At 37.1% G+C, this 13,492-nt stretch overlaps 1 protein-coding gene across 2 annotated transcripts in view; it reads right to left on the bottom strand.

The window, feature by feature from the left end:
* Nucleotides 1-13,492, bottom strand: part of LOC126975936 (facilitated trehalose transporter Tret1-like) — an 87,372-nt gene that overhangs the window by 21,881 nt on the left and 51,999 nt on the right. For both annotated transcript variants that reach the window (XM_050824066.1, XM_050824057.1), the window contains exon 3: nt 617-752. In XM_050824066.1, the coding sequence (XP_050680023.1) occupies nt 617-752 (136 nt within the window). The remainder of the gene's footprint in view (nt 1-616; nt 753-13,492) is intronic.

Genomic DNA, 13,492 nt, shown 5'->3' with positions numbered 1-13,492 from the left:
ACCGTTAGATACATGTCGTGATATTTTCATGCTATCACTGATTTGTTTTTGAAGTTTTCATTGTTACGTTATGACTTTTGTTGTAAATAGTTCTGTAGTTTCTGTTGTTATGTGTCGCTATAATAGTACTGCCAGAAAAATAAACAGTGGAAATGAGTTTCTAGCTACTAAATCTCATTAGTTCAACCCTTTACGAAGTAGCGGTAGATTGAAAGAGAAATAAATATTTTTTTCGACATTCATAAGTGTCATTTTCGTGACCTACATGAATAACGTAATTTTGATCTGATTTGAATACTTTTTTCACTTAACCTTGATTCTTTCGTTGATTTTTCATCATTATAATAATAATAATCGGCATCACAACACAACACCTTTAGATCAATCTACAATATATATAATGTAACCATATTATTTTTATCAATTCTTTCTTACGGTACAAGAATATAAATAACTCGAGACATTTCATGCTAAGAAGTACACCGGAAGGGTTATACGTTTTTCTTCTTTTAGCGGCTTACGACTTATCGAAATTTGAGCTCTAGAGAGAGAGAAAGAGAGCTATTGAATTTAAATTTTCTGGTGTCCCTTTTTCATAAGATCGGAGGTGACTTACCGAACCATGAAGCTTGCATCTTGTTGAGGGATAGGCCTTCTTTGGCATTCAAGACATCAGGCAATACCATAGTGACGAAGCTGATGGACATCCCTAGTCCGATGAGTAGAAAGTCGAGGGCGAGACATGCCAGAACCTGCGATAAATAAATTAATGTTAATAATACTATAAGAAGATTTTATAACCTAAAATAATAACGCATTCAAGTTAGAAATCTATCGCCTACAATTCCGCTTTTTGTTATAGAAAACACCTATCCCCTAAATTATATTAATTGTATGAAGGCTCTTCATGAAGCAATTCAAAATATGTCCTATGAAGATACAGAAAAATAACTAATAGTAAGTATTAAAAAAAACATTATCTATATTTTATTTGTATTAGTTAATAGTCATTATGTTGAAGGCATTATTTACTTATATACTTAACTTGTAGATTAATTTATACCTTTTTACTTTACTAAGTTTCTCTTGTTTGTTTTAATATCAGCTCTTTACGCCTGAAACACAGGATTACCTAGTTCAGGCACAGTGAGTGTTAACTAGCTTTTAAGTAAAGACTTGTATTATTATTCCTATTTTGTAATTTAATAATCTCTTAGTAAATAAATTGAATTGAATGTCATGAATTTAGTAATTATTGTAGTAAAAACCATTCAGATGAGAGTCAGACTCGCTAATGAAGGATTCCGTCCCATCCTACAAACTTGTAAATAATTTCTCATAAAATATTTGAAACTCGGCCATTTTTCGATTTTCTATCTCAGTTTTTATTAATTGTTGATATAGCGGGAACAGTTGCAGACATACAGACTGTTGGACAGCCGATTAGCAAAATAGAATAGAATAATATACTCATTTACCATAGGGCGTGACAATAACATAACATATTGCAACAACACTTGGTAAACAACTTCAACTTACATCAGTTTTTAAAAGGGCTTTGATATGGGGAGAAGAACTGATGAGAAACTCCCAGACCGTCTTTTAAATCATTTAACAACTCAGTCCCCATAGTATGTTCTTTGATTAACGCGAGTGTTACATTTGAATAAAAGTTTAATAAACTAAAACGCTAAATCTAATGTAAAAACACAGTAACACTTACACCCTTCTAATCCTTTTAAATTTGTTTTATTTAAACTTAGTCTAATTAATATTGTATTATACAATTTAAAGAAGCCTGCGAAGAATCAGCGATATTGTTTTATATTTTATATAATTAATTATTATTTATTATTTTTATATAATCTACTGTACTATAGTAAGCCTTATTTGTCAAAGTAGCTTTAATAAATTCAAATTCAAATATTTTTATCCAAAATAGGAATCAAAATCACTCATTGAATGTCAAAAACTACCACCCATTCAAAAGAGACTGCCTCAGACCTGAGAAGAATGGGCGCAAGAAACTCAGCGGGCTTTTTTTTAATATAAAAATATGGATTACAATGTGATATCGTACAATAAACATTTATAATTAAAGAGCCTGAGGGTGTTCGCTTTATTCCCATTCCGTGGTGTCATTATGAAAATCGTTTATGCTATAGTAACCTTTCCCACACAAACGGTTTTTAACATTTTATTTTTTAAATTTCGTAACACATTTGTTTTGTACATTTTCTGGGGTCATGTTGTAGAAGCATATACATCGTCCAACAAAAGACTTACTAACTCAACTCGTATATACTTCTTAAATTTGTGCTCAGTGAATTCTGGTATACTGTCGGATATTTTATGGTAAAATTGAATACTTATGAAGGAGTCCTTAACCCCGACTTGCCTACACAATTAATTCTTTCTTCTTAGTTAGTTTCGTCGTAGTAATATGGTTTTTAGATTTGCTCTTATTTAGCACATACACGTCAAAATACAGTTAAAAAAATTGCAACCTTAATAAGGTGTTAGCTATAAGCGACCATCCACCTGCCTTAAGAGGTAGTCATAATATACAAAAAGAATGTTTATCGTAACCCAACGGTTTGGAACGCTATTTATGGTGAGCGTAAAGTGGAAGAAACCCAAAATATTTCTGACAAACTGTCTAATACTTATTTTTTTTTAAAGTTCATGTTGTTGCCATTGATGATGCGACTCACAGATGTGGTCGCCAACTATGGGCCTGATGGGAAAGATTATGGTCCCGAGAGGGCAATGGAGAGGGCTATGCTCGGAGTTTCCCTGTGAGATCGAATCAGAAATGACGAGATCCGTAGGAGAACCAAAGTCACTGAAATAGCCCAAATGATTGCGAAATTGAAGTGGTAGAGGGCAGGGTACATAGTTCATCGGACAGATGGCCGTTGTGGCAGTAAAGTCCTCGAATGGCGACCACGTACCGGAAGACGCAGTGTTGGTAGGCCCCCCACAAGATGGACCGACGCTCTGGTCAAGATAGCTGGAGAAGGTTGGATGAGAGCAGCGTAGGACTATATTTAACCTTAAGCGCCGGCAAAATATTTTATTTCTTTTTTTTATTTTTTTTTATTATGGAATAGGAGGACAAACGAGCGTACGGGTCACCTGGTGTTAAGTGATCACCGCCGCCCACATTCTCTTGCAATATCATCCAGTAACACCGCACAAGGAAGCTCATTCCACAGCTTAGTAGTACGAGGAAGAAAGCTCCTTCACATAATTTATATAATATATTATATACAAATAACAAAAACCTTATAAGTACTAAGTTTTACGTAAGTAAAGTCTGAGCAAAGTGTAAGTATTCTCTATAGAGGCTGAGTAATATTAGAAGCTACACTTTGCCAGATGTAACGTTTTCTAATTGGTTCCTATCACTTACGTTAACTAATAAAAGTTAATTTGTAATAATTATGGTGGTTGTTTAGACATAACAAAAAACAATAATATCGTTGAATCGACACCTGCGTCAAATGTATACATATAAAGGTCAGGCTTCGTAAACATTTTTTTCGTTACGCGGTGGAATTTAATTCCAATGGTATAATAGTAAAATTAATTCGTCACTTGTTTTAAAGGTTTAAAACAACAGGTGTCTGTGTGTCGGGTGTTTGTTAATTGATTGTTTTATGAGGGTTCCGTACCCAAAGGGTAAAACGCGACCGTATTACTAAGACTCCGCTGTCTGTCCGTCTGTTTTTTTTTTTTATGAAAATAAGGGCCGAGACGAGCATGGCGTTCAGCTGATGGTAATTAACACGCCCTGCCCATTAAAATACAGTGCCGCTCCGGATTCTTGCCCACCCAAAAGTTCAGAGCGGCACTACAATTGCGCTCGTCACCTTGAGACGTAAGATGTTAAGTCTCATTTGCCCAGTAATTTCACTAGCTACGGCGCCCTTCAGACCGAAATATAGTAATGTTTACACATTACTGTCCGTCTGCCTGTCTGTCACCACGCTATATCCCATGAACCGTGATATTTAGACAGTTGAAATTTTCAATTATAATAATAATAATATTGTCACACTTACACAATTAATTATCTTACTCCAAACTAAGCATAGCCACGACATATTTAATACTATATACTTACTTAAACATACATAATTAACATATAAACATCCATGTCTATACTTAATACTTAATATAATAATAATATTATAAAGCTGCAGTGTTTGTTTGTTTGTTTGTTTGTTTGAACGCGCTAATCTCTGGTACTACTGGTCCGATTTGAATGATTCTTTCAGTGTTGGGTAGTCCATTTATCGAGGAAGGCTATAGGCTATGTTTTTTTTTCAAAATTAGGGATCCGTGATAAAATTACTATTTTGTAACACAAGGTGTAAAATCGAAAACCTATTTTTGCGTGCGCTGCAAAAACTATTGACAATAGAACAAAATGATGTACAGGCTATAATATAGGCAATATTTTATTACTTATAAAACTATCGCGTGAATTATACTTTATATGGCAAAACAACGTTTGCCGGGTCAGCTAGTTCATCATATAAATGATTGCACCTACTGGGATCCGAACCCGGGACCTCTAGCTGTCTGTAGTAGTCAGGGTCACTAACCATTCGGCTATATAGGTCGTCATTATGATCATTAATACATTATCTATTATTATATATGATGTATTTCTGATGCCGATATTACAACAAATACTAAAAAACGGATTAGAATAAATCTTTAACGGGCTCACATACTACAAATGTGATTTTATATAGATGATGTTGTTATAGATAATGGTACGGAATACTTCGTGCTCGAGTCCGACTCGCTCTTGGTCGGATTTTTGTAAATTGTATCCTCAAATCGTCACGATACGAACTAGGTATTTTATTATAGGTATTAGGTAATGTTGTTTTGATCTGATTATTGGGTGGAAAATGCTGCTTCCCTCCATAGAGAGGGAAAAACTCATACAAATTACTTCCCACCTAAGGGCCGGAATGAACTTTGAAAATAGAACTGTTGTCAGCTGTGAGGAGTTTCATGTAAAAACAAACTAATTAAATAATAGCGTAAACTTCTTTGAGCGGTATAGCCGCAACAATTACGCGGTGAATTCCATATTTAAAATTTAAAAGTCGACATAAATTGTCCTAATTTAACAACTAATTTTAAATAGGTTCTACTAATCTTTATATATATAATTCTTCTGTGAGTGTGTATGTCACTGAACTCCTCCTAGACGGCTGGACCGATTTGGATGAAATTTTTTGTGTGAGTTCAAGGGGATTCGAGGATGGTTTAGATTCACAATTGAACTACCTCCTAAACGGCTGGACCGATTTTGATGATATTTTTGTGTGTTCCAGTGAATTTGAGATTGGTGTGTGTCTTCAGGTGGATTCGAGAATGGTTTAGATTCATAATTAAACTACCTCCTAAACGGCTAGACCGATTTTGATGATTTTTTTGTTTGCTTCAGTGAATTTGAGATTGGTTTAGATTCTCAATTCCGTCCATATAATATAATTCTCACCGTCCATATAAATAAGAACTCGTCTTAACGGCTGGACAGATTTTGCAAATTTAAGACGTGTGTACAGAACATCGTCTGTTGGGTCCACTAGTTATATATATAAAAATCAATTGCTGTTCGTTAGTCTCCCTAAAACTCGAGAACGGCTGGACCGAAAGGGTAATTTTGGTCTTGAATTATTTATGGAAGTCCAGAGAAGGTTTAAAAGGTAAATAAATAGGAAAATGCTGCTAAATAAAATAAAAACAACAAATTTGTTTTTCCTTTGATGTCCATACATAATTTCTATGAGCGAATTTATTGACGCACGTTTTGACAGTTCTGCTGTGAAACAATTTCATTACGACAGCAGGGTGCATATTTTACGAAGTAATTTTTGATGTTATGATATATTATTGACAAATTCATATAAAAACATTATTTTATTTATTATATACAGAACAACGTCTGTCGGGTCAGCTAGTATTATTATATATTACCAATAAATAGTTTAGATAAACTATAGCCGATAGAGATATAAAATAGGTACCTCGGGAATTGATTCTTTCGACCCCAGGTTAACAATCTACTATGTTGCAACTCTGTGCTTTTACCACTAATATCGCTGAACATATAATATATTATATGCTTGATAATGTTATGTATGTACATAGTAAGACACATAAGTGAATTTGCTAGAAACTGTCATAAGCATTATGTTAACACCAGGAACAAACATAAACTTATAATGCCTATTACTCGGCTAAGTCGAGTTAGTAAGACTTTTTTTGTGGGGCGATACTTTTACAACAAGATCCCAGAAAATGTTCAAAACAAAAGTAATACGTTATTCAAAAAAATTGTTAAAAAACTTTTGTGTGGTAAAGGTTACTATAACATAAATGACTTTCTTAATGATACCACAGATTGGGAATGGAGCGACCGCCCTCAGGGTATTTAATTCATTTCATTCATTTATTCACGCCAAATAGACAATTTTTAACCAAACCTATTTTTTTTTAAATCTATAATTTTTTTTAAATTAATACGTTTTTATTAGCTTCTGCTGTATGTATGTTTGTAACCGACTTGATTTTGCTTAGTACCTGTTCAAAGACAATCGTTCTTGAGCAGTAAACTCCAGTCGTGCGTCGGAGCTGACACACACACTTTTTATATTATTATGTTCCATGCACAGATCCGCAATAGGTTGACAAGACAATAATTGTAGTACGATAAATTTTATGTATCTACGATATCAGTCGAGAACCGGTCGTCATCTATTTTTTATATCTCAAAATTTTCAATGATTGAATTTTTACTTTATATGGCAATGCAACGATTGCTAGATCAGCTAGTATTCATATATATAGTATACTAGTGGACCCGACAGACGTTGTCCTGTAGACACGTCTTAAATTTGTAAAAACGGTCCAGCCGTTAGGAGGAGTTCACTAACATACAGGGGGAGAATTATATTATATGGACGGAATTGAAAATCTAAACCAATCTCAAGTTCAATGGAACACACAAAAAATCATCAAAATCGGTACAGCCGTTTAGGTAGTAGTTCAATTGTGAATCTAAACCATTCTCAAATCCACATGAAGACACACAGAAAGTTTCATTTAAATCGGTCCAGCGGTTTAGGAGGAGTTCAGTTACAAGAGACGCACAAAAGAAATATATATATTAGAACTAGCTGAGCCAGCAAACGTTGTATTGCCGATACTAAAATCGCGTTACAAAAGTAACTGTTGATCGAAGATGGGTGAAAATTTGAAGTTGTATGTATTTTTTAAAGTTGACTCATAATCAAACAAATTTAAAAAAAAATGTCAAAAACATAAATAAATATTTGGCGTGGACCACCCTTAACATTTAGTAGGATGAAAAATAGATGTTGTCCGATTCTCAGGCCTGCCCAATATGCACTCCAAATTTCATGAGAATCAGTCAAGCGGTTTCGAAGGTGTTTAACTACAAACACCGCGACATGAGTATTTTATATATTAGAAGATTGTGACGGATGGGTTAGGATGGATAAACGTAATCCCTACCTATCGTATCCTACTGTTAGACATACGCGTATATATTCTATGTATGAACCGAGCAATTTCCATAACCAATTAGGTCTTATTTACCCACCAAAGCAACAATTAGTTACAACACGAATTATAACAACGAATTGATTGATAGCTTGCATGACTTGTAATAATATTTTACCTGTAATTGCAACTTGCATGTTATAGGCGATTTGAACCGCCTGCGTATAGATTTCACCGAAGCAATCGATTTCATTGGCCAGCAATACTCCCCGTTTCATTCAGTGAACCGATAAGTAATGGCGGATAGAGTTAGTTTTTGCATTATCTTTACTATGAAGTATTACTTAAGTAACTGGAATTTATTGGTGCGTGTGTGAATAACAAAACAAGATCGGTTATAATCTAATAAATATCTTTCATTCTGTAGTCAGATAATATAACAGTACATTTTCAGAATGCTTTTTTTATTAATTTTAACTAACCAGTGTCATTACGGTCACAGTATTAAATTACCAAATAAAATTTTTGTTTTATGAAAATAAGGGACGAGACAAGCAGGACGTTCAGCTGATGCTAATTGATACGCCATGCCCAAAACAATGCAGCGCCGCTGAAGATTATTGAAAAGCCCAAAAATTATGAGCGGCACTACAACTGCGCTCGTCACCTTGAGACATAGGATGTTAAGTCTCATTTGCCCAATAATTTCACTAGCTACGGCGCCCTTCAGACCGAAACACAGGAATGCTTACACATTACTGCTGTACGGCAGAAATAGGCGTCGTTGTAGTACCCAAAATGTAGCCGGCCACCCGTGCAAAGGAGCATCGCACTGGTAAAATCAAAATATTAGGTATTTCATAATATAAATTAACATAAGTTTTTCCACCCGCTAAACTAAGGTTATATGTATACATTCCAATGATTTCCATTGAGGTATCCAGATATTCCCGCTATCGTATTTGGTAGTTAATGTGGTAAGAGTGGTCAATGGAAATATAAGTTTACCAGAGTGACGGAAAAAGAAGCTACACGCGAAAAAAACGAAAGGATAATTTTGAAAGACGTTAATTAGATAGAAAACCAAAAAAAAGGACGTTGTAAAGCAAGTTCTTAAGCTAAAATGTACATGGACAGGATACGTCCAAAGAAGGAGTGACGAGCAATGGACAAAAATAGGCACAAACTGGTACCCGACCTAACAATGCATATGTTAATAACAAAATATGCACAGTTACTATCTAGTAAATCGATTTAATTTAGTATTCAGATAATCGAACTGTCTCGAACAATGTGTGACATTGATGTGCCACATGTTCTGTTAAACTTTACAAATAATTGGAACTAAAATGCCGGCTAGCGTAGTAAGACTTTGTAAAAATAATACTACAATAAATAAGAAAGACTCTGGGATCTAATACCATCAGTAATTATTTCATTAATTTCAATGTAAAATAACACAAAGCGTATGTTGCAAAATTTGAAAGATGCCATTGAGTGTCAAGATGGCACGCACACAAGCATCTAATAGTTGCCGTAATAAAAAATCTATTGTTCTTAGGTAATGCGGTATTTTGTTGGAGCGCAGCGGAGACCAATCCTTAATCTAAGGCATACTAAGACAGCTAAGACGTACATTTTTACTATTAATTGTACCACGAGATAATGTCAAGCTGAAGTTTGTGTTAGCAAAATCTATTGAAGTATGTTTGATAGTTCTTAAAAATATTTGAAATTTTGAATATGTGTCAAGAAATACCGGCCTCTAAGGTAGGAGTATGTATGATCTTTTCTTGAAGGTCCTTAACGGCCGTTCCCAATATACTATCTACAGATATAGATACATTACTACCTTCTACTGTCAGTAATTAGCTGTCAATAATCTGAAGCTGTCCCAATATAACCGATAAGTCATTCTTATCGCCTTATATTGGGACGCGTGAATTGGAATTTCCATACAAAATTCTATCGCTAGTAAGCTATACGTCGTCCCATTGACAGACGGCGTGTACGAATAAGGTGAGCTACCATCGATAAGTTTATTTGGACAGAAAAGTCAACGATAGTTACGATTTCATCTCAAGTAAGAGATAGACTGAATATTGGGAACGGCCGTAAGTCGTATCGGCTTGGGAAAACAGCAGGCAGTTATTGATTCCAGAAAGTAGCTGTGCGAGGCTAGATATTTCTTGCAAAACGTGCGGTTGTGGAATGCCAGACGTCAACGTCATGCGGGAGGTATTTAGCATTTTGACGTAATGTGGTCAATTCAGAACAGCTCCTCTGAGCACTCCCTTGATAATCATCCCAGTGTTATAATCTTCACAATACTCAATAAGCAAACAAAAGAAAAAAACGCATTAGAAATAGTATTTCGTACATCTTTACCGCCATATGAGCTACGGTAATATGGAAACATTTTTAAGTTCGGTAAACTTGTCCCAATGATTTCCATTGCTACTAGAAGTTGGCCTGGCGTAACTCTTTTCTTTGGTGCCGCCATCGTATTTACTTCAATCACTTGCACTATTTTTACTATCAGTATCCAATAGTCTAATTCAGAAATTGCTTTATTATCCCGCTGTGTTTATTTTCTTCTCCCATTTGATAATTCTAACACAATGATTGTTCTTTCGTTATCAAAACCTTTTTTCAGTCATTCTCCAAACTATTTTATAATGTGATGATATTTATAAACGTCATGCCCATTGCCGCTCAGGATTCTTGAAAATTTCTTGAAGTTTCAATTGCCCAGTAAGTTTACTAGCTACAGCGCCCTTCAGACCGAAACACAATAATGCTTACACATTACTGCTTCTATGACAAAGCCGGCATCCTGTGTTAAGAAGAAGCCTCCCACTGATCTGGCCCTAAACTAACGATAGAAAAATCTATTGTTCGAGTTTTATCACACGGTTTATGTTTCACCAAATATTTAATTGCCACCAGGTCGTCATTTACCCAGCATTATGTGCAAAAAAGCCTACCATAAACTACAATTTTTTGTGATAAGTCCGGTTATAGATATAAAAACTGTTGAAGACAATGACCGACCACGATTCATTTACATTTCATAATATATTTTATTATTATGTAATGTTTTACGAATATCTATTTTTACATAAGAGGGTACAAACGGTCACCCATCACTTAAGGCTCTTGGCCTTATGATGGAAAGTGGTAAGCAACTGCCCATGGACATCCGCGACACTAGTGGAGTTGCCGGCTGAGTTGGCAGTATGCTCTTTTCTTGGAAACCCCTCACGCCACGAATAAGGATATTATCTATCCTCTGGATGTATGGCGGTACGCCACAGTGCGGTTTTCAAGGACTTTTCTTCCACGTACTACAAAGCTGTCGAATGAGCTTCCTTGTGCGGTGTTTACGGGATGATACGAAATGGGTAGCTTCAATAAAAGCGCGTACACCCGCCTTGAAAGCCGGCTCCTGTGTTTCCTCTGGTCTTACATGAGAGTATGAACTGCGGTGATTACATACAACAATAGTTAATAATAATATTATTGAAGTTAAAAAAATATTTAAAAATTAAATATATATGGTTAGACACATTTCATATGCGTGAAATCTCGTGAGTTCGCGTCACAGAAATGCTTATAGCAGTATATCTGTAGCTATACAGCTGACGTATTGTGCAACATTAGTGCTGTGTATATCTTATATGTGAAATGAATGAATTTAGTGAAAAGTTCAATGTGTGTATACTGTGCCTTGTTGCAATAATGTTTTTGTTTATTAATATTTTATTGTCAAACACGTCAATAAATCTATATGTATAAAAATGAATTGCTGTTGGTTAGTCTCGCTAAAACTCGAGAACGGCTGGACGGATTTGGCTAATTTTGGTCTTAAATTAATTGTGGGAGACCAGAAGGTTTAAAAGGTGAATAAATAATATGAAAATGCTCGGAATTAAATAAAAACAACGATTTTGATTCTCCTTTGATGTGTCCCCCGTTGTTCAAAAACCAAATTAAAATAATAGTTTAAAACTCTCAGGAGGTAAAAAATAAACTTAATTTTAGGTAACTGTAGTAGATAGATGAACTACAGTTGTTAACTATCTATCAGATTATTTTTATATAGTTTGATAAATCTTAAATTTTGTCACAAATTAAATTTCTGCCGCCCACAATCTCTTGCAACACCAGAGGAATCACAGGGAGGTAATAGCAATAGGCCTGTAGTTTGCAGGATCCGAACTGTCTCCTTTTTTTTGGATCGGATGGACAAGGGCAGACTTCCATGAGTCAGGGACTACGCCTTTAGAATAAGAGTACCGGAATAAACGCGTTAGCACCGGCGTCAACTCAGGGGCACACGTTCTAAGCACGATTGGAGAAATGCCATCCGGCCCGCTCGACTTCCTGACGTCCAACGAAAACAGAGCTCGCCTAACAGTTTTCTGTCTGAACTGTACTTCAGGCATAGAGCTCTGAGACCGCGCGATGGTCGGCGGTGTTTTTCCGTTGTCGTCAAGAGTCGAGTTGGAGGCGAAAAGAGTGCACAAGAGATCGGCTTTCTCTTTTGCCGTATGGGCCAGGGTGTCATTCCTCATGTGCAACGGCGGCATGGACGGCTAGCTGAAGTTACCAAGAGCAGCTTTCGACAACGACCAGAACTTGCGTGTTCCGGTCGGGTAACTGGAAAGCTGCTCGCCGATTTTGACGACGTGTTTTGACTTTGCACGGGCGATTTGCCGCTTAAAAAATCTGGAAGCACGGTTCTATTTCCTCTTAAGAACTGTGCAGTTCGGATACTTTGTGCCCAGCGCCGCAACCCAAGTTCAATACGCCTGTTTTTTGCAGTCAGATGCTGCTTTAACTGACGCATCGAACCATGGCTGTGATCTGCCACCGATGGGTACTACGGAGTTTGGTATAAAAATATCAATACCCTGTAGTATCACATCGGCTACTGCAACGGCGCAGGCACTAGGATCATCTGAAGGGAAACAAACCCTGCCCCAAGGGTAGGATGCAAAAAAGGAACGCATCCTATCCCAATCTGCTGACCTGTAGTGCCAAACGCGGCGGGTTGCTGGTGGTCTGCGACGTTGGCGTCGGATAGGCACTACACTCCTGACCAGGCAATGGTCGGACGTTCCGAGAGGGGCGTCGACAAAGACCTGGTAACCATCGGGATGTGTAGTCAGCAGAAGATCTAATAAGGACGGCATGTGGCTATCCACATCCGGGAGCCGCGTTGGCGACTCAACCAATTGGGACAGACCATACGCCAATGCAAAATTATGCACAGATCGCCCTGCGTAGTCTGTAGTACGTGATCCAAGCCATTCGGCCTTTGCCCGTTGAAATCACTCAAGACTACGATTTCAGCGGAGGGGATCTGTGCAAGTACGTCGTCAGTTGCCGCTTGAACGCAGCCCATGAGATGATCGGTTTCTGCGTTACCACTATGGGACCTGTAGACACACGCATAGATGCGGACGCGGTCCTCTAAATCTAAATAGATTTTTTTAGAGGCAATTTTGAGGGTAGGGACCTCCCTACCCTCAAAATTGCCGAGACGGCGACAGCAGATATCCTCCCTAACGTACACACATACCCCGGCATGAAGCAAAAAATTGTGCTCCATTTTGTAACCGGGGTACGTTAAATATGACGTATCGCTAGGTCGAGATATCTGCGTCTCAGTAAGGAAACACAAGGCCGGCTGCGCCGTCTTAAGGTGGTGGTGGACGGCGCTTAAATTGGAGTGAATTCCCCTGATATTGCAAAAGTCCACGTAAAGTGTGGAGCGGGGTGCCGTGGTGATACTGCCTCGTTTGTCCTTGGTCATGCGCGGTTCTGTGCCCTCCCCAGAATACGAAGGACAGCCCGGGCTAGAGTGCCCGGGGAGGGATTCTCCAACTCTGGTAGAGCCGGTACCCTCCTGGGGTAAAATCTTTTTTAGTAC

This window comes from Leptidea sinapis, chromosome 2 (assembly GCF_905404315.1).
Source record: "Leptidea sinapis chromosome 2, ilLepSina1.1, whole genome shotgun sequence".
NCBI lineage: Eukaryota > Metazoa > Arthropoda > Insecta > Lepidoptera > Pieridae > Leptidea > Leptidea sinapis.
The sequence above is the reverse complement of the archived record's forward strand: the minus strand, read 5'-3'. Positions and strand labels throughout refer to the sequence as shown.